General features: G+C 40.2%; 1 protein-coding gene and 1 long non-coding RNA gene across 4 annotated transcripts in view; one reads left to right on the top strand and one right to left on the bottom strand.

Moving 5' to 3' along the window:
• LOC141965249 (uncharacterized) overlaps positions 1 to 21,258 on the top strand; it is a 36,216-nt gene continuing 14,958 nt past the window's right edge. For both annotated transcript variants that reach the window (XR_012634436.1, XR_012634437.1), the window contains exons 1-2: positions 1 to 192; positions 11,397 to 11,481. This is a non-coding gene — a long non-coding RNA (uncharacterized LOC141965249). The remainder of the gene's footprint in view (positions 193 to 11,396; positions 11,482 to 21,258) is intronic.
• MMP7 (matrix metallopeptidase 7) lies at positions 15,096 to 20,057 on the bottom strand. 2 transcript variants are annotated; one of them, XM_074916489.1, is made up of 6 exons: positions 19,946 to 20,057; positions 19,188 to 19,411; positions 18,934 to 19,082; positions 17,199 to 17,324; positions 16,505 to 16,666; positions 15,096 to 15,956 (listed from the first exon to the last, which is right to left on the bottom strand). In XM_074916489.1, exons 1-6 carry the CDS (start codon positions 20,054 to 20,056, stop codon positions 15,934 to 15,936), a joined length of 795 nt encoding a protein of 264 aa, XP_074772590.1. In that variant the 5' UTR covers position 20,057; the 3' UTR covers positions 15,096 to 15,933. The 2 variants fall into 2 exon arrangements, with proteins under 2 accessions (XP_074772590.1, XP_074772582.1); XM_074916481.1 differs by lacking the exon at positions 15,096 to 15,956 and having other exon boundaries at positions 15,978 to 16,666.

The following is a 21,258-nucleotide window of genomic DNA, read 5'->3' as shown; positions in this document are numbered from 1 at the left end:
GAAGGTACAGGTACACTTTCCACAGGACTGGGTATAAAGAAGACTATATTATTATCTATAGACATATATGAAGATCTAGACATTTAGTGGAGTAAGGACAATAAGGAAAAGGCTGAGGAGGTTTCCCCCAAGAGAACACACAAAGCAGAAGACCCAGGCAATGGCTCATGAATCAGAACATTTTATTTCAAGGTGAGTTTCAGACAGGGTGGGTGGCACAGAGCTCCCCTTGTCCGTGGCTGTGGGGAGCCTCCAGCTGCCTGTGGGACCATGGCGCCGTCCAGACTGGGGCTGCGGGTGCTTCCTTGTCCTTAGGTCAGTGTCCTGTCCCAAGGTCTTTGTTGAAAGCTGAAGACATCTCTGGCTGAGTGGCTGTGGAGGGAGGGGACGGGAGTGCACCATGGTCTCGTCCTGTCCCTGTCTGGTCCTGTGGCTGCAGAAGGCAGCATAATATCAACAAACAAAGGAAACAGCCACCCTGGCTGAACCATGGGCATCCCCTGCCCAGGACTCTGCCAGCCTGAGGCCAAGGCTGTCAGTCCCACCTCTCCCTGCCAGCCAGGAGACACCCATTCCATGGTGGCGCGGGCCACCACCGGTCAACCACCCACTCTGACAGTGCCTCTGCATCACTAGGTGTGTGCCAAGAGCTGGTGTCATTTTTGATTCCTTAACTTTTAGTTGGTGTGCTTGTAGAAGGTAGCAAATATCTCCAGCTGTGTGGCTGAGGACTGGAGGGCGCCAAGGTCTGGTCCTGTCCCTGTCTGAGCCTGCAGCTGCAAAAGGCAGGATCATATCAGCAAACAAAGGAAACAGCCCCCCTGGCTCCTAATGGGCAACCCCTGCCCAGGGCTCTGCCAGGGTCTTGATTCCTTTGTCTCAGCATCCTTGTAGAAGTTAGAAAATCTCTCTGGGTCTGTGGCTGAGATCCTGTTCTGGTCCTGTCCTTGTGCCAGGTGCCACGGTCTGGTCCTGTCCTAGGGTGAGCCTCTGGCTCTGCAAGACAAAGGAGGAGCAGCCACCGTCAGTCATGCCACGGGCAGCCCCTGCCGCCCTGCCCTGTCACCTCAGCCCTTGCTCACCTCAGGTCTGGGCTGTCTCACTGCACAGCCCTCTCTAGATGTGTTCTGGGTGGATGTGTCACCAACCCCCGGCAACAAGGCCACCACCAATATTCTGTCCGTTGTGACATCACTGGGAGGAGCAGGGCTGATGCAAAGCCCAGCCCAGTACAACATTTCTTTTGAAAAACCGTTACATGAAAAAAACCCACCCTTAAAGCACTCAAAAATTCCAAAAATGAGGAACAAGCCTGTCTTGTTCCACTTTATCTTCACTCCCATCCTTGTCTCTAGCATTCAGGCTTCTCATTTCACTCCCAAACACCTCTGAAACTTAGTAGTCCTTCTGCCAACTCCTCATCTGATTCACCTCATCTGATCTGAGCTGCCATTTACCTGGTAGCTGCCAGAGATTATCCTTGTCTAGCTACCAGCTGATTCTGCTCTTCCCTGGACCATTCTTTCTCTGAATTTCTTGTATGCTGGCCCAGCTGATATTTTTTTGCCTTTGTTCATTGCCAACATCCTTTATTTCAGAACAGACTACATCCATCAATCGATCTCCCTGCTTTTCACAGGCCTTGTTCTTCTGCTTTCTGTATTTAAATCAGGTTTTTTCCTTTCTTGGGCCCAGAAGAACCAATGCTGAAATAATGGAGAAGAAAGGTTCCTTGCTCTCATGCAGTGCAGACTCAGCTCTATGAATTCTAAGGTCATCTGGGCCCAAGGCTTTGATGACAAAACATGAACTAAAACTTTGATTATCACAAGCACAGTTGATAGTTTTGCAAAAAAAGGTGACGATTTTAATTCAGCATAGGTGAAGTGATGAATATGCTTTCTCCTCAGAGGCCAAAGATATGCCCTGAGTTGCTTTATTCATCAAAGCTTGGCTTTTGTCAGGTATGCCTTGTGGAACATTTCCACCCAAAGCTTTGCCAAAGTCATGGGTTTCTGCAGAGGGCATCTTTAAGTATCTGTCCCCCTTAGTAACAGCCAGGGCTGTCAGGTTCTGTACAGTAAGCTTGGTGCCTTCCTTTGGCCATAAACGTCTCAAGGAATTTATTTTTCCCTAAGATGGCTTTGAAATGGAACTGAAATCAACACTGAAAGTGATGATCGATGCAGTTTCATGGGAGGAGGTTTGATCATCAGCCACCCCATTTCACAGGCAGGATTCTGGACAGTATCAGTGTTTAACCAGCAACATGTTTGGCAGTATGTGAGACAGAGAGGCTGTTCTTCAGGGCTGTTTTTCTGGCACGTGAATAACAACATTCATATACACTTCTAAATTTGTGACAAAGAAGCCTTGAACATGTGACCGTAACCTATGTACATATATGGCCCTGAGGAAAATACTTACATAAGAGAGACTAGAAAAAGAACAGACACTTGAAAAACTATCCAGAGTGAAATTCTCCACCTGATTTAAACAAACTGTATATCAGACATGAAGAGAAACCTGTTTTACAAAAACCTGTTAGAAAGACATCAAACTAGCCTATAAAATGATCCCAAAATTATTTGGGAGCAATTGTAACTATTGTAAAGTGGTAGAGATTTAAGGCCTATCTAAAATTTGTTCAGATTTGAAGGGAAAGGGATGAAATTCGAATGTTTGCTTTTATTGCATCACAGTTGCCTTATCTGATTTAAATAGAAAGTTTGCAAAGATCAACTGAAATAAAAACTGCATCAACTGAGGTAATAAGAATAATTAAAATTGCTTATTTTAAAGACACAATACAATCATACCATTCATTTTCAAAGCAGCTGTGGATGATCTTCTGATGTAACATTTAGGGTTTATTTACAGAAATCACATGGTGTACAGAGAAAGATGGAGTGTCCCCTAGCAGGCAGATTGTTTGTTGGAGAGTACATGTGGTTTTCTATGTAATGCATTTAGAAACATGAGTGACAAAAATTTCTCATCTTTTTAGGAGACATTCTATCTGAAAAGAATAACAAATACTCAGGCTTTTTGTCCATTAAATTGTTTGCAGCCCTATCTAATAAGCTTGCTTTGCAGTACTTTTGCTTCTTTTAAAAACATTTTCAAATTTATTATGTAACTGTTTCTATTTTTAAATAGACAAGTTTCTATATCAGTTGCAAAGAATTCTTGTCTTCAGACTTCACTAATTTAGAGCCTAGCACTCTGTGACTGCATTGTAATGAAGATAGTGTTCAGCAGTCTAATTCAGTCAGTCAGGACTGCTAAGTTTTATTCTTTTTTTTTAATTTTAATGTTATTGAGTGTCCTGAAATATGATGAGTTTTCTAGTACGATGCATATATGTTCTTGTATATTCTTATCTCTGTTGATGAAAAACAGTCAAGGCAAGTGAATCAGTCACTGATGTAAAAACCCCAAACCCAACCCTTTCTAAAAGCAAGAAATACTGTTTGTGATTTAGCAGCTGAAAATCCGTAAATGATGTCTGTTGTATAGCTCCATGCTTTCACTATTAATGGACTTAAAATGCTTTTACCCACTTTAACTGATACTCTTTCCAGGTAGTAGTTATGATTAATACCTTTTAAACAAAGACTAATTAAATGTCTGTAGTTGCTATGAAAATGGAAGAAAACTGGGTCAGTGCTGCAATATGCAGGAAGATAAGTCTTTATTTTGTAAATGTTTCAGATTCCAAAGGATTCTGCTTCTCTTTCTAATAAAAACTACCTCAATAGTAAGATGAAATATTTATGCTGGAGTTAGTTAGATCAGGTGGTCATTTTAGCAGATTGGGTCACCTTTTGGGTTTGTGAGCTGCAAAGTCAGATGAGGTTTTGATATACCGCTAATTGTTAGCAGCACGATACTGGTGCGCATGAGCCAATGCTATAACAATGTCATAATGTAGCTGGAAAGCACATTCTCAGAAATCAGTTAAGGTAAAATTGTAAGTATCAGACTTTGATCCTGAACTGAAAAAATTTGTTGCAGGACTCAAGAAGGCAAAAACTGGTATCACATAACTGTTTTCTGTCAGTAACTCTTGGTACTTTGAGAAGGCTTTTACAGATATCTGGACTTATCACTGTGGTTGCCTGTACATCCATCTTCTCTTAATTTGATGTTTTTCATTTAGTCATTTGATGACACAAATTTCTGGAAATCCTCTGGTGTTAAACTGGAACTGTCCTTTTTGGCACCCAACGTGGGACTCGAAGGATTTGATTGGAATGTGCTAGATCAGATTTATAGCTGTTATTGCTGTTTAGCTGTTAATTGGCAGGCTCCTCAGCTTGCCACGGGGCTTGCTTGCCTTGCTGTATATTAGAGTCTAGTGGTCGTTAGCGGCTGCTTTTTGCTTTCGCTGCTTTTCTGTGCTGCTGTGCTGCTTATCATCTGACTCTGCTGTGCCTGGGAACAGTTTGGTAACAGCCATGGCGATGTGCCTGGGCTGGCAGATGCCCAGGGCATCGCTGCTGTCCCTGTGCGGCCGCACTGGGCAGGCTGGAACTGCAGCGTGAGCTCGAGTCGAGGGGACTGTGGCCTGGGGATGAGTCCGTGTGGGAGCAGGACACCCCGGAGTGTCTGCGGCTCTGAATGAGTCCACAGCAGAGCAGGTACACCTCGAAGCATCTGCGGCCGTGGTTATGTCTGTGCTGCAGCACATATGCCTCTGAAGGGATTGTGGCCCAGGGATAAGTCCACACTGGAGAAGGTACCTCTCCAAGCATCCGTGGCTGTGCATGAGTGCACATCACCTTGTGAATGCACACTCAAGTGGAAAAGATTTAGGGATATCTAATGTATACCACATGATACCTGAAATTAAATTTGAAGTAATTACAAAAATGGTATTTTTTCTGTTTTATAGACATAGCCTAGAAGTAAAGTACTGACAGGGAATAACGTTACATTCACTGTTTGTACCTCTCTGATAGCACAGATTACCATGTGTAGAAATAGCTTCCTTACACTAAGCATAGGCATTTTGAAAATGGGCTATAAGAAAAGGTTTACAGGTTTCAGTGTTTGAATTATAATGGCTGCAAAGATGATGTTTCTCCTTTAAGTCTTTAAATTACTGCTTGAAATAAAAATGCATTTAAGCACTTAAGGTTTGATTTATAAAACTGCTATTTACTTTTATGTAGGCTCTTTGCATAGTTTACTTAGGAAAACTTTGATCTCAAGAGTGCATAATATGACAAATAGGACTGAAGGTGTGAAAGAACTGTGGTATTCTCAGAATAAATAAGTAGATTTTACTGTGATTTATTTAAAGAAAAATAGTGGCAACATTTTACAAGTGAAGTGCAGAAGCTAGAGCTGACTGAAGGAATATCAGATTAGCAAAAATGCTCTAGACACAGGATCCTCTTTGAACAAAAACAGTGTGTTTGGACTGATTTGACAGTTCCAGGACATTCACACTGAACTTCCAGCTAGGTGACTTTTTAGGTTGTTAAATGAACTAGTGCCAAAGTACTACCTAGGACAGCTTCTTGGCTGTCATCTAGATTGCTAGTGGTTGCTACACATCAGAATTTTGGTTAAGACATGTAAGGTCTGTAACATTTGTAACTGAGATATAAGCAGAAATCTGATTACCACTTATGTAAGCATTCCTAAATTCTAGCATGTAGTTAATTTGGAAGAGAGAGGAGAATATTATTTTATACTGCTACCTCTTCTGTAATAACAAAGAGGCCAAACAAACAGAACTGAGAGCCAATCATTTGAAATACTGTATAAATGTGATGAAAACACAGTTAACAACTGAAAGATTTACAACACAAATTAAAGCTAAGAGGTAAGAGGGCCATAAAAATCTCAGGAAGACAGCATGCAAAGGTTAAGGTTAGTAAATTAAGTGATAGGTATGCTGGATCCCTAAGCACTGTGGAGTGTTTTTCTCAAAACCCAATGTTAAGCCAAAATATGCAGACAGTATCCCACATTCAAAGTGTTTCTATGTTGTAGACATTGTACTGTGGCAGTAAATAGCTCAGTGAAAAGTACTGACCATTATTTATCGTCTTGAACATGATTTGCAATGTTTGTGAACTCTGAGCTGTTTGAACTAGCCTGCTAGTGATATGATACCAGCATTCTGCTTTATAGCTGTAGCAAACAGAAGTAAGAGAAGTGATTTCTCCCTTGATCATTCTGGCTTCTTATAAAAACTAATATTTTCCTTATTATCATAAGATATTCTACTCACTGATGAATAAAAATTGGATCTTTTTACATCAGGACTGGCTAAACATCTAATGGTTTGGAAAATTATCTCAAGGAGAACTCTAAATGGTTGAGTCTTTTTTGCTAAGCTAAGGTGCATTTAAAAGTGTTGTGCTGGTATTAGTGCTGTCCCAGCATTTTGACTTTTGCTCGAATTATTACCTAACTTCTCATTCCTGAGAGGTACCAGCTTAAATGATTTTATGCAAAGAATCAATCCTCTTTCCTATTTCTGGCACTGAAGGTAGGAATGAAGAAAACAATATGACTAGAGAGGAAAAGTTACACCATTTCTTCACCACATTATGATTCTTTCCCACTTCTACCAATCTTTCCTTGAAAGGAAATGTGAACATTCAGAACCACTGGAAAATATTAAAGGAAGTTTGAGGCGAAAATATTTCTGGTAAGATCAATTACCAACAAAAGCACCATTCCTGTATACTCTACTACTGTTAATTTTTTAAAGCAATGTCAGTTCATATTGCATTTTCACCCAAGTACTAAAAAAATAGAACAGCATTGAGAGCATTAAAGTGACACTAGGCAGTCTCTTAATGTATTTTGCAGTAATTTTCCCTTTCATCCTTAACTGCTATGAATTGTTGTTTACATCATGAGAAAGAAAGGCTCTTCTAGTCATAAAGACTGATTATAATGAAAAAACTGTGAATGTATGTTTTCAGCAGCAGCTTATTTTCTTTTTTTCTGTCTAGCTGTAGGATCTCCCATCTGGCACTTAGCAGGGTCAGGGTTTCTGAGCTTCCTTGTCTAATACAATGAACAAGATTTTGTATTACCGGCATTCATTAGCTCTAGGATGTGGTACAAAGGCAGGTGTTCAGCCATCTCCAGGAAAGCAGGGCTCCATCACGTGTTAATGGTTACTTGGGAAGACAAATGCCATCACTCTGAATGTCTCCCCCTTCCTTGTTCTCCCCCCAGTTTTTTGTTGCTGAGCATAATGCCATATGGTGTGAGCTGTCCCTCTGGTCAGTTGGGGACAGCTGTCCCAGCTGTGTCCCCTCTCAGCTTCTTGTACACCTGCAGCCTCCTTGCTGGTGGGGTGGGGTGAGAAGCAGAAAAGGCCTTGGCTTACTGTAAACACTGTCTAGCAACAACTAAAACATCAGTGTGTCATCAACATTATTCTCATCCTGAATCCAAAATACAGCACTATACCTGTTACTATGAAGAAAATTAACTTATCCCAGCTGAAACTAGGCTAGACTGGAAGGGTGGAATTCATTTCAACTATTTCTAGACATCAGGAATCACTGAAGAGATCTACATCTTAGCTCAAGTCAGAGAATTGTCTTCCCAGCCAATGGAGAGAAATGGATATTTCAGGGTATTGTGTTTTGATTTCTGCTGGACCTCTGCATTAGGATGAGATTAACTGCTCCTGAAAGTACAAGTAGAGAAAGAATGCATCCATCCTTGGTCGCATTCTTTAAATGCAGCCTTTATTTATTCTAATTTACTGTTTTTGTGTTAAAGCCTATCTCTAGTGATGTCAAAACGTTTGTGTCATTTGACTGATTCCCTTCAAGGGAAGATGGGGCAGTCCTGATTCAGGCTCTTCCTGATCCCACATCCAATCACAAATGACAACAACATTGTGTTTGATCTTTTGCAAAGCACATTTTCACAAAGAATAAATTGTTTCTTTATCGGGGAACCATTGATTACAGAGTAATGGTTGAACTCTGAGGGAATTATTTGTGAGTAGTATGTAATTAAGAATGCCACCATGACACTGTCCTGTAATTGAGAATAAAAGATACTTAACATTAGAGACTTCAATTAATCTTCAGATTTTTTGAGCAAACAGCAATTAGTGGAGTGGGCACATGCTCTGGCTATATACTGTATTCTGTGATTCATGCTTGAACTGGGTAGATTGGTGTTGAATGCTAACTTTTTTTGGCACCACCTTACTTTACTCTTTTGCTTTAAGTGCAAAGCTCCATCTAGAGAAAGCCCATAGTAGTACCACAGATCCCTTTCACCCTGACATGGCCTCTTGGGTAGGATGGTGTGGCTAGATGGCGGCACAGTGATTTTGAAAAGATTTTATAAGTCTTGGTAGATAACTAATTGCACATGACCCTCCAGTATGAGGCACTAACTAAAATGTTTAATGCAATCCTTAGGTAAATATATAAGGATGTCTGAGAAAAGAGCAGGAGGATTTGATAGGGCTTTTCTGGGTTTTTTTGCAGCCTTTTATTTGACATTATAAATGACTGCTGGAATATATCCATTTCCAGGGCCTACAAGTTAAAAAGGGTGTTGACGAATGGGAGAGGACTCAGCAGATTGAGTAGAAAATTGAAACGTTTATTAAAAATAGAATTTATTTTGTTTAGTGCAACAAAAAGTGAGCTCTAGAGTGAAGGGAGAGAAACCATCAGCAGCATCATCAAGTCCTGGGAAGGACTGGGAACACTGGTGACTCACTGTAATGCTCTTCTCAGACTGACGCTGAGAACTGTAGGATGCAGTGGTGCTGGGGAAGGGTGAGCACAGCAGCAGAGAAAGGGGTAAATAGTGGGAAGTGTATGAACTATTTCAGCTATATCATTGAGACTTTTCCAGCAATATCTTTCTTTCTTTCTTTCTTTCTTTCTTTCTTTCTTTCTTTCTTTCTTTCTTTCTTTCTTTCTTTCTTTCTTTCTTTCTCCCCCCCCCCTTTTTTTTTTTTTTTTTTTTTTTTTGTATACTAATTACATCTGGAATAACAGTGATTCTTTGATTAAACTGCTAAGGTAATAATTCCTGGCTTTGAAGAGAAGGTGTTTCCTTTTATCTATAGCAAGATTTGCAATGTTAGCAAAACTGGGTAAAGTTAGATTGATCCTTCGGTATTCAGCAAGATAGGGAGCCACAATTTGCCACCATGCCCTTGTGTTTAATAACTGTTAGGCTACATAAATATATCTAAACCTTCCAGACTCCATTTATGAATTTGGGTCTCTGCCGTCAGTCAATATCATATGTTAGTTAATTCCACAACTGAGTTATTTTCTCCATAAAATAAGTACATCCTTCTTTGCTTAAAATCTCCCATAACATTTAATTTGGAGTACTTTACTTTTTGAGTTACAAGAAATGATGAATATCTCACTATACTCAGTATATCAGCTCTGTCAGATCCCTTCATGTGGCCAAGCTGAAGACCTCTAGTGTTTTCTGTTTTTCTGATATGGATGGGCTTCCATGTTTTCGTATATCCCTGAGCAGCCTGCTGCTTTTCTCTACACTTCTTGTTTTATTGCCTGTGAACTTTATTTTTAGGGCTGACAGAAAACATTTAACAATTTCCACCCCCAAATAATTTTCCTCAGTGTTTTCCAACAGTGATTATCTGTAGTTCTCTGGCTCGTGGTGGTTCCTGCTGTAACAATAATCAAAACAGATAATATTTTCTCTAGTTCTTTGCTAACATTTTTACTCTTACAGATAAATCCCAAATAATTCCATTGACGTCAATGCAGATAGTTCAGATTGACATTGCTGAAACTGAAAACATAATTAGTCTATTAAGAACATCCTGTTTGAGGCGGGTTTTGTTGAAGATGTAATTTTATAAAAACAGAAAAAAAAAAAAAAAAGCATCTTCGAATTAGATGAAATTTCCAGTTAACACTATCAATGAAAAGTCAAGAGAATGGTACTGTGACAGGCCATACTTCATACTTTTACTGCTCATCATCTCTTTCCCATCACCTATCTGTGAGCTTTTTACCTGTGGTAGCTTCAATATTTATTGCTAAGGCTGGAATTGCCGCTGATGTCATTAAATTTATTCACCAGAGATCTTATTCCCCTGTTAATACCAATTTTTGTTGTCCCTCATCTAGAGTATGTAGCAGTTAAGCTCCATTACAGAATTAAAAGACGAAACAAGGGGAGTCTTTCTGCAAAGGCCAGTTCCTGCACAGAGCTGGAGTGAGAGCTCAGCTGATGAGCCCTGATGGCAGGGTTTTCCCTGGGTCTGAAAGCATCACAGGCAACAGGCTGCTAAGGGCAGTACCCTTGTTTCTCTTAGAAAGTGCAGCCAGTAAAGGCAAATATATTTTTTTATTATTCATCTGAGAAGAAAAAAGGGCCCTGGATGGAACTGTATATAAATGAGAAAGAAAACAGAGAAATATTCAGAAAGCAGTGATATAGACAGTTATTAAATAGCCAGATGAAGGTAAGGTTGGCAAAATAACCTTATAAAAAAAGTGCAAGAGAGAGCACTTGAGCAGGTTGCAAAGCTTGTAAAAGCAGGTTTGGTTTAAGGATCTAATCTGTAGAAAGAAAAAAAAAAAAGTCAAATATAAGGATGACTATACTGGATCCAGAAAGTATAGCTGTGTAACTAACTCAGTGTTTGGTTCACCATAAGGACCACCTAGACAAGAATATAATAATAGGACAAACATACAGTAGTAATTCCCAAGAAAAACATATCAGCTTTTATTAATTTGTAGGTCAGGAAGTCCAGGAGGTAGGAACTCATGAGGAATCATCTAATGATTTTTTTTTTTTCACCATGAATTTGTCCAAACAGTAGTTGAACCACATAAATTTTAAGTACTCAGATTATATAACAAAAGGAATTTCTTCAGGAATGATGGCCCTTTTGGAAACAAACTGTTAGGAATACTACAGCATCAGGAGTGGATTCACATGTGGTGAAATCAGACAAGCTCCACTGAATGTCACCTTTAACACTGTGTGCAGAAATACCTCACTGCAAAACAACAGGGCTCTGGGAGGATGACCTCTATTGTTTATTTCTTTCATCTCAGACATGGAGATACAGAAAATGAAGAATTAGAGGCTGCTATGTAAACTTTAGAGCTGGACTTACTGCCATTTCATGTGTTGACCATTTTCCTTTAGCTGAGTACTTGAAATAGACGTGTATTTCTTACCTTTAGATGTTTTTCTAGTCCATCCTCGCAACGTCAAATAAGCCATCTCACTTCATTCCTGTTTTTATAAGTTTTTACTATTGTTTCTCTTTTTGGAAGGCTGTTCATTGGGGAAATGAATAAATTACAAGATAAAAGAAAGTGTCTTTATGCCCAGTATAACCTGGCTTTCTTTGTATAATTAAATGTTTCCATTTCCAGGATTCCAGAAGAAACTAATCCCGAGGACATCATGCCATGCATTTCACAGAGAAGCTCTGGATTAAAGGTGGTTCTCCCTCATTAGGTAAGGGAAATGGTAGACTGAAAGAAAGGACTGAGGTCGTGTTTGAATGTGCATTACCCCAGCATAACCAAACACTGTTACAATCATCAATGAGGAGACAATGCAGACGCAGTAATTAAAAAATATCTAAAAAGAAAGAAGGATGTTATATAAAGAGATTAACGTGAAAGCAAAAAGCAGTGGTTTAAGACTACAAAACTGTGGTTGGTAAATCTCCCCTGCTCACTTCAAAATGGTATGTATTTAAATGGTAGAAATTGCTAGTGCTTTGTGTAAAATGCTGTTTCTGCTGTATTTGGCAAAGGCAGATGAGAAGAGACAAGGACTCTTCCTGCAGTATTTCTGATGGCTCCGGAAACAGCAAGCTTCATCACTTTTTTTAATGTCTTCAGATATAAATTGCTTCAAAACCTTATAAAAAAATAAATATTTAATATCTAGATAATGAAAAAAAGCTAGAGCATAACATTGGGCTTTTATTCAGATGAATAAAATAACTACCCTGTGATCCTGTTTCAATTTATACTAATCAAATCTAATCTCCACATACATCTATATGGACAGATAAATTTAGATAAGACAATTACATTTAAAAGCACTACTTAAAAAAAAGAAAAGATAATGAATGGTATAATTAAAATTATCTGAATGTGTATTTTATCTTAAAATTCTGTTAGACAGCAGATGAAGTAGAATCAATAGTGAAGTGTGAATTAAAACCAATATTTTCCTACAGGTCCTGTGCACCTCTTGTGCACATTTCTATCACACATATATTGACTTCGCCCTCTCAGAATATCCCTCAATGTTTGATGGAGTAGGCTCAGGATACCCGAATGACTGGGTAAATCCCAGTAATAGCTTCTCTAGGATAGTAACCGTGACATTTTTAAAACAAGAGTAAAGCTTATCCTCTACATGTGGATGGGTGAAGGACCCATCAGAAATGTTAACACATTTGAGAGTTCATTTGCTGTTCTTTGTGCTATCTGGACCCGCAAAACTGTATTTAAATACATTTTTACTTAAAAGAACAGTAGTACAAGAAACAAAAATTCAAAGCTCTACCAAAACAAAATACTATGTGATTACCCATTTCTTCTTCTGTATGGAAGAGGAGGGAGCAGATGCTGTTTAATTGATATAATGCGCTAGATGACCCCAGATACGTACTAGCTAGAACATGTAAAAACTTACACAGAAGGCAGTAGAATAAAATGAAGAAGAAGGGAGAGGCAGCAGCACCCTTGCTAAATTTGCTCTTGTCCCTGATTTCCCAGATTCCAGGATAGTCACTGCTGTGGGCTTGTGGACAGGTAAAACGCACTTTACAACAGGATGTAAAGACAGTGCAGTTTGCCGAGCTGTACCACTAGATGGAGGCAGACACTGCATAGTCCACATCTAGTAAGCAGGGTGAGGTGTGCCAGAGGCAGCCTTTTTCCCCAAAGGAGAGGTCCCGTATGCGAGTGGCAGTGCAACAGGAGCACAGCAAGAGGTAAGATGCTACTGACAGCTCAACAGTGGTACCTTTGCTCTCTCTGAGGACAAAAATCCTGGCTCCTACTTTATTTCACGTGCTGTGGGGATGCTAGATGAGTGCTGCTGCCTCTCAGAGATGCCTTCTTCAAGACACAAGGGTGCCTCACTCCCACCTTGTGCTGGCCCTGCTGCAGGCCAGTCAGCTCAATGTGCTTGCCAGAAGCTCTCTCCCAGATATGTCCCATTGTCAGGACAGTCTTCCTAGGAATACATATCTGGAGTTTTATTCCATTCTTCTCAGTTCATACAGAAATTAATTGTAAAATGGGAAAGAGATCTGCTAATTTCAGTGAAGTATTTGTTCTCATGCCTTCCTCATTTATCAGTACAGTGCCTCCTCCAGCATGGTTCATTGATTGTCCCATGTGTCCTTAGGAATGGTTCTTTCTGCAGTGTTTCCTCTGATGATGTCTGTATTCCATGTCTGTTTTCTCTTTAAGAAACACTAGTGAGTGACTTGAGTTCAATAAAGAGTATGGTGTGTTTCTGTTTTGTGCTATGTTCCCTGGGGTGACTTTGGCCAAGAGAACAGGGTACTTTCTGTCAACATTGCGCCTTTCCAGCACCCACCAGGTTGATGCAAGTTGGTTGAGCATCCACACAGGCTGTGGAACTCACTAATCCCATTCTTTGTAGTCTTTAATGCAGTCTAGGATCTGACCCTCTGTTCTGGGACTTCCTGGTTTTTTCATCCCTCAAGACACCTCTGGACAGGTACCAGCACTAGCTACTTCACTTAGCTCTAAGTACTTCATCTTTGAGCTTCATGTGGCTAGTAACTGGTAAGACTGTTTTCAAACTTCTGTCTTACCAGAGATGAGAAACCTTTCTGAGGGGTAAGCACTTGAAGGAACCATGCTTCCTACCCTATCCTTACATATCCTCGACACTCTCTATGTCTGCCAGTGACTTATTTCAGCCATCCTACCATCTGGTGCTGCTTCTTGTAGCAGATATTATTAGGTTAGATGGATTGGACTAAGAGGAACGCTTTATAGAATAAACTACTGGTGGGTCTGGAGCTCTAATTCTCTCTCCTCCCCTCTTCAGCTGGTTGCTCCCTCTCCTTATGGAGGAGGTGGCTGTAGGATTCCTCCCTTGCCATTGCTGGAGGCACTTCCAAGGCAATCACAGAGCAATGGGGATCCCATGGATAGTGAAAATCCTTTTTCTGATGCAGTACCTTGAAGGTAAAGTGTCAGCTAGCAAGGGAGTGATTAGAATAGGTCAGAAGGAAATCAAGAAAAGGTGGTTTCCTGATGTGACAGAGAGGCATTGACCTTCATTCCTTACGACTAGTTTCACATCCCTTCCAGCTCCAGGGAGTCAAGAGGAGCAAACCCCAGAGGTCAATTGGTACTCAGAAACATGACTGGGAATTAGGCCTACCTTGGGAAGTGTATTAACGTTTAGATGCTGTCCTCAGAAATGTTTATGTTTGGTGGCTGAGAGAGCAAGATATGAGTCTTCCAAGTATAGGTATATTAAAATTGCCTCTTCTTCTTTCCACCTGGCCTTTGAATTGCAAAAGATGCCACCACTTTCTTGTGTCTCACATTGCCCATGAGCAGACTTCCTTCTCTCAGGTGTCCTGCACTAAACGTGGGGCTGAGCAAAACTTTTTCGCAGTTGTATGTGGATTCAGAGCTCTTGCATCACCAGGCAGCAACTCTTGAACTGGAAGAGGCTTTTGCATAAAGGCTGGGAAATGTTGTCAAGCTTTTGACTTTTGAGAGACTAGACCTTTGTGCACATTTGGCATATGTGTTGAGGTAGAAGACGACTTCTGTCCCCATCAGGGAGCATAAAAACCTCCTAATGGAGAAACCACTGGTCCCATAAGAGTTTATCCGGCTAAATACGCAAAAAATCTCCAGTGTTTGTAAGCAAATGCTGGTGTTCACAGTAATCTATTCTCATCACATCCTTCTCAACCTTCCCAAGGACTGAGCCCAGTGGAGGCTTTGAAGTTTCTCAGGTGATGCTTTGTTCAGGGAGCCAGAAAGTCATGGCCATTTTTTCCTGGGACTGAAAGTCATGGATGCATTTTCCCATTTCATTTCAGCTCTTCCGTTATGGCAGGAAGACAGACATCTCACCCTGCAGAAGAGAGTAGCTCAGACCCTCAGGACAACTGGCCAGCTCCAGCAACCAGGAGGTCACCCTAGTGTTTCCAGGGTTATACCTGCCTGTGCTTGGTTTTGTTTTCTGACAATGTGGGATTAGTCTTTCAAAGGAAGGAAGAATTCCTGCTTTGTTTTGGGTTTGGTTTTGTTTGTTTGTTTGTTTTTAATTTCAAAATACCTGAGAGATGTTTGAATAACACAGTGGACAATGGGAATTCTACTCCACTACTTCCCAAATCTGCTTCTCTGGCAAGCAAAGGAGGACACAAAGTTGAAAAGCTGTTCCCTTTGGGAAAGCATCCCATCCCATGCTGAAGGAAGCACTGTAGAGACCTTCTCCTCTAGGTGTGAGGTGTATGAGAAGCACGCTGTGATTCTGAGGAGGCAGATGTAAATACTGGGAAGGGCCAGGACATGTATAGGAACAGAAATAAATCCATGAACAGGATTTGCAACTCCAGCAGTAAATGCGCACAGGCTCTTTAGGTGCCTATACCTCTATTCAGAAAGATATTTGTCTGTCTGTCTATCACAGATGCAGGAGTTATTTAATTCCCCAGTGAAATGCCAGAAGAAAAGCCAAACATTAGACAACAGAGTATACAAGTTTGGGGGTTTTTTAATTGTCAAGTGAAATCAATAAAGTGCAAATAAATCAGTGTAAAAATTCTGGGAAAGTGCAGTCCAGGAGTTTACCACTTTAATTAGCTACAGAATAAAATTGTTTTGGAACACCAGAACAATCAGATGTTCAGAATTCTTTGCTCTTTTTGAAGCACTTTCTTCAAGAGTTTGATGATTTTCTCCCTGTAGGAAAGAAGGACAAAACATAGAGACTGTTATGTGTACTGGAAATGGTCAATGCAGACAACTACATTTTATTCTTACTGTTTCTCTAGAATGCCCTGAGGAAGGTGATGTCTAAAGAAAAGCAAACCTGGCAGAGTTTACCCTGTGGAGCCAATTCTGATTATGCTCCACTCTTACTGCTGAGTAGTTTCTGCCTTCACTGAACTGTCCCATTGGTAGGTGGCACAGTCTCACATTTCCCTGCCAGTAGCCCCACTCACTGAAACAGGTCATTTGCAGAACAAGGTCCTCACAGTTTGTTCGGCAATATGTAGGTGTGCAGGAAGATGGTGCACCAGGCCATTGCTGCTGCTCTGTCACCTCTTGGTTGAAGTGGGCACATGCTACAGAAGGTCTATAGTGGATGGAATATACCGTGCTTTTCCCAAGTTTGTTCCCCTTCTTTCTTTTTGGTAATATGAAAAGGCCCTTGCAATCAGGGAGAGTAGTGAAACCTGCACCCCAGTATGTTTTATCTTGAAAATCAAATCTCATCATGAATTTACCATATAACTTCCAAATTCCTCGCTTATCATCTGCTGAAAGTCTGAAGGTTGCTGGGTTCACATATGAGTAGACAGGGTACATCAGAGCTTCAGGGACACTTGAATGACCAAGTCCCAAAGAATGGCCAAATTCATGAGCAGCAACAAGGAACAAATTAACTTCTGCAGCACATAAACATAGAAAAATATGTTAAAGGTATGGCATTTCTTTTTAGCATACAAATAATTGAAGTACCAGAAGAATGTATCACTTTCATTCCCCTGAAATGAAACCTCAGAGTTTTGATCAGTTATTACTGAGCTTTCTTATGGAACTATAATATTTTAATAAAAAAAACATTACTGATCCCTTGCACATGCATCTAAAGACCCTGAGTCTCTTTCCAACTCTGCTTTTAGTCAACCTTATTCCTATAAGCAAGTCATTTTACCTCTTTGTAATTTATGTAGAAAACAGATGGTCATAGTCCTTGTTTAGCCTGTGAAAAATGCTTTAAAATATGGATAGAATGGGCATTATGTAGCTGTTAATGATAATGAAGCACAAGTACTTAGAAAAGTAGTTGAAAAGAACAGAAATGTTGGTACTGAAATGGCACTGAAGCATGAGGAGTTATGGAAAGCATTTCCTACGTCTGTCTTCTAAAATGTACAATATTTGCCTTTCCTCTTCATACAAACATGTGGGTTTTACCTTTATTGAACTCTGACCACCTTTCATCATCATCAAAATGAGCATCTCCACCAAGTCCTTCTCCAGGTGCAAATGCATGAGCTAGTGTGTTGCCTCTTCCATCAAAAGGGTATCCATCACCATGCTCTGCATTTGAAAAGAAATAAATGTCATCAGATGGCATTGGCTGTAATGTTTAAATTCAGCAGATTAAAGCATGTTGCTTGTTTCTGATAGTTTTCTTCATTACCAACCCTTAAAAAAAAATCCTACGATAGCAGCAAGGCTTAGGAAACACTCTCCAAATTCATGACTTAAATTCAAAACTTGTATTTGATAATTCAGGCTGCTGCATGTTTCAGAAAAAGCTGAACATTTTTTATAAGCCTTTGTCAGGATTGTGGTTCTGAGGCAGCAATGAGGGATTATTTCAGAATGAATACTTAATGCTTGACAACATTATAATAAGCACTTGAATGTTTTCAATGTTGGAAAATGCTGGGCAACATTAGTTGTAGACATCTTCACCTGTACCAATCTTAGTGGAAGACAATGGTTTGGGATATATAACCATGTTCCTGAAGAGCTAAGTTCATTTGTTCCCAGCCTTGAGGTACCTACTTCTGCCACAGTGCATGTGGAATGCTACTGTTTCCCAACTTGAGTGCAAGAGTTGACAGGATGGTATATTTGTACCAGCTCTGAAAACTCCCCCCTACCCCTTAGTGAACCTCCGGCTTGACAGAGGACTATTTGGGGACTCAAATGACATTCTGTGTCCTTTCCCCCAGACCATGTGGATGGACCTTGGGGCAGGGCTAACACAGGCAGAAGAGACATAGTCCTGGTGTGTGACAAAGGTTTAAAAACCATTCCAGCTTGCAAGATCCTTTCTCACTTTGACTAGCACATTAGTCAACTCTTCATGGCAATATAATATGCTTCCCATCAGTGAAGCCTGAGCTTGGGATATTTTGGTGTTTATATGCTATCTTCTACTTGTAAGCCAGATGTCTAATCTTTATGTATATTCAATGGGGAATCTCGTAAATATTGTCAATGGATCTAGAGAACAAGTCAGTTAAGCTTAAATTAGGCATTTAGTTTGGCTAGGTTGAGTTAGTTTAGGTGCTAGGCACAAGTTAAAGGTATGACGACATTCATGTATTAGTCTGGATCACAAGTGAGCTTCTGAAGTGACTCTACTGGTCATCTGCGTTTACCATTGCACCTTGGTGCAATCTTGGAGTGCACCAATAGGATTCTTTCTAGAAGAAAATCGACCAGAAGATACTCTCCATGGCCAAACCTTATGCACCCCAGCTGACAAAGACTGTTTAGCCCAGGGAACCAGACTAGATCTAGACCAAAGTAAATCTGCCTGAAGCTGCTGGAATCCAGCCTGTGGAGGCTGGATCTCCAGAACCAGCTGCTTTGCTCTACAGATCTGTTCCCGTTAGTTTGCACTATTTGTCAAGGCAGACAGAGCCTTGAAGATCTAAATTTAGGTGTTTCATTCTGGAGCTGAATTATCCCTCCATTTCACAGTTGTAACTGTGAAAGGATTTTCTAATGGTTTAATAGGAGTAAAACTGAATCATAACATATACATTTGGTGGTATATTTAAAGATAAAATCTTTGCAGACTTCAGAATAATTCCAAACTATTTGTTCTTTCCTAAAGCTGCGGCTATAAAAATACGTGCTTTGAGTCAAATATGGACCATTGTATTTTAAAAACGACAGGTATTCTCACCACGACGTGCAAATGCAATCACAATGTCTGCAGGTCTATTGAATACTCTTTGGAACTGCAGTGGAGTCACATCACTCCATACCATAAAAGCCCTTCTAATTGCATCATCCACTTTCTTTTGGGGTAGATCAGGTGTGTAATTGACAATCCTAGCAGCAAAAGGAAACAGATTAATGTCATTCAGAGTGTGAAGGAAACCCACATTGTTAAATGCAAAGCAACCCCTTTCCCCATAAAACCCGAGTATCACTAACTTGTAAGTCAAATGTTTCTTTCTCCATCTTGGATTTCCAGGAAATGTGTTGTACTCTGCTATATCAGGGACTCCGCATCTGGGCTGTTTCATCATTTCTTCTGTTTCTGCATTTAATTTCCCAGTTACAGTCAGGTGGAAAAACTTCTGCATTTCTTTAATCCTCTCTTCTAAGGTTAGGCTTTTTTGTTTTGTAGAAACTGGATAGAATTTATCAAGATATGCCTGGAAGAAGAAAAGGAAAATAAAAAGTAATACATATATCTGTGATCTTTCGGTAATTGCATTTTACATTTAACTGAATTGTTTCATCATCCTGTAGTCATGGATAGTTTTAGATGTATTTTTAATTCCTATTTCAGTTTACCAAATGTGGGTTTTTTTGGTAATATAGATTAGCATATATAAAAAGTATTGCAATAGCAGTGAAACACTGTAGGCAAGCAATCCTCTTAAGTAAACACGATCTACTGTGCATTCAAATCTGCAGCCTTCCTATGTAGTCTACATAATATTTTTGAGATGTTTTAAAAATGACATGCTCCCATTTATTTACCAGTTGGAACTTGGTCTCTTTTGTAAATTAGACTTAGAGTGTCTAAGCTAATCATCAAGTTTAAATTGTTTTATATCACCTCTGCAAAAACTGTTGCGGTAATGTAAGATAAGATAATATAAACAGATAGGAAAGGAATGTAGAAGCTGAATCAAAGATCATGTTATTCATAATACAGTTACATTGTCCCCCTGGTAACATACCTTTACTTTCTCTAAGTCTGTGTTGCTCTGTGATCCTGGTTTAAATTGTACTGGTACAGCAAGACTCTCAGGTAGGAGGAGGATGGCAGCACAAAGTAGGAGGTATTGCATAGTGCCCAGCTTGCCAAGGAGCCCTGCTACGCCAGAAAGGGTTTGAGCTTCTGTCTCCCAAGGCCACAGCTGAAATGCTTATATAGATCCTGATAGCTCCAAGAGGCAATTACATATGTGAATCATTTTTTGGTGGTGTTAATGTAGTGTCGTCACTATTCTGAGAAGTAAATGAAAGCATATTAAACAAATCTTTCCTTTGACTTCCCTGTTGATGTCATGTCACGGCTAGTAGCCAGCTTTGGCTCTCTCTTTTCACATTATTCCAGTAGTGAAACCACAGGGTCATGGGGAAGTTCACTTTCTGTAACTTCATCAGTCCAGTTACTGTATAATCACTTCTTACTGCGCTTCCCCCAGTTCCTTATACACAAAAGCGTTTTGCAACTCAACCACCTTTTGGTGGATGCAGAGGCACAGATGAGATGGATGGGAGTGCTGTGTCAATGAAACTACTGGCATTTCCTAGGAAGCATGGACAACACTGTCTAGGTAATTTTTCTGATTCAAATTATCTTGTGAGGTAGGCTATGCTGCAGGAAATCCAGTTCAGTGAAGTTAAAGAGGTGTCTGCTATTTCTACAGAGATCAGAAGAGAGCTCTTTAAAAATGACCTCTAGAAATAGGAGGCTGTGGATTCTTTGTCCTTTTCCTCCCAAATGAGGTGGCCTTTCAGGAGAGTCTCTTTACATTGGATAATTAGATATAAAACATAATTTTCAAGAATGGGTGAAAGTCCTTAGGAAAAAAGTGGAGAGCTTACCCTAAGAAATGTGGAGCTATCTTCTACCTCCAGCTGTACCAGTGCAATCTAACGGAAATCCATGAAGCACTGGCAGAGAAGACCAAAGCTGAGCAGGGCAGCCACAACCTTCCTGGTGCCTTGATACCAGCACTGGTCTCAGATTCACTCCACAACTTTCAGTGATAGTTTTTGAGGACTGGAAACACCAGTCCACAGGCCGGCTTGTGATTTTTTTCAGGCTGTGCAGTTTTGTGACCATATTACCTCTAATCTGCAGGGAAAGGTGCATAAATGGGAAAAGACAATTGCTGTCTCTCACAATAGGACATCTTATATGGGTATAGCTGAACATGTATGGAAGGGTCTGTGGGTTACTAGCTTAAGTCCAATGTACTTCTGACTGACAAGAAAGACTTTGATTTCAGAGAAAGATGATCTCTACTAAAACACTGCTGAG

This window comes from Athene noctua, chromosome 1 (genome assembly GCF_965140245.1).
Source record: "Athene noctua chromosome 1, bAthNoc1.hap1.1, whole genome shotgun sequence".
NCBI lineage: Eukaryota > Metazoa > Chordata > Aves > Strigiformes > Strigidae > Athene > Athene noctua.
Note: the sequence above shows the minus strand (reverse complement) of the source record. Positions and strands in the feature narration are given on the sequence as shown.

Bases quoted from the DNA above. Each gene is read 5' to 3' on its own strand.
- MMP7 (XM_074916481.1), bottom strand. From the start codon at position 20,056: ATGCAATACCTCCTACTTTGTGCTGCCATCCTCCTCCTACCTGAGAGT. The intron at 19,412-19,945 runs GTATGTTACCAG...TTCTTCTTCCAG, and splicing joins CAGACTTAGAGAAAGTAAAG to GCATATCTTGATAAATTCTA. The intron at 16,667-17,198 runs GTAAAACCCACA...TATGTGCTGCAG, and splicing joins GTGGTCAGAGTTCAATAAAG to AAGTTAATTTGTTCCTTGTT.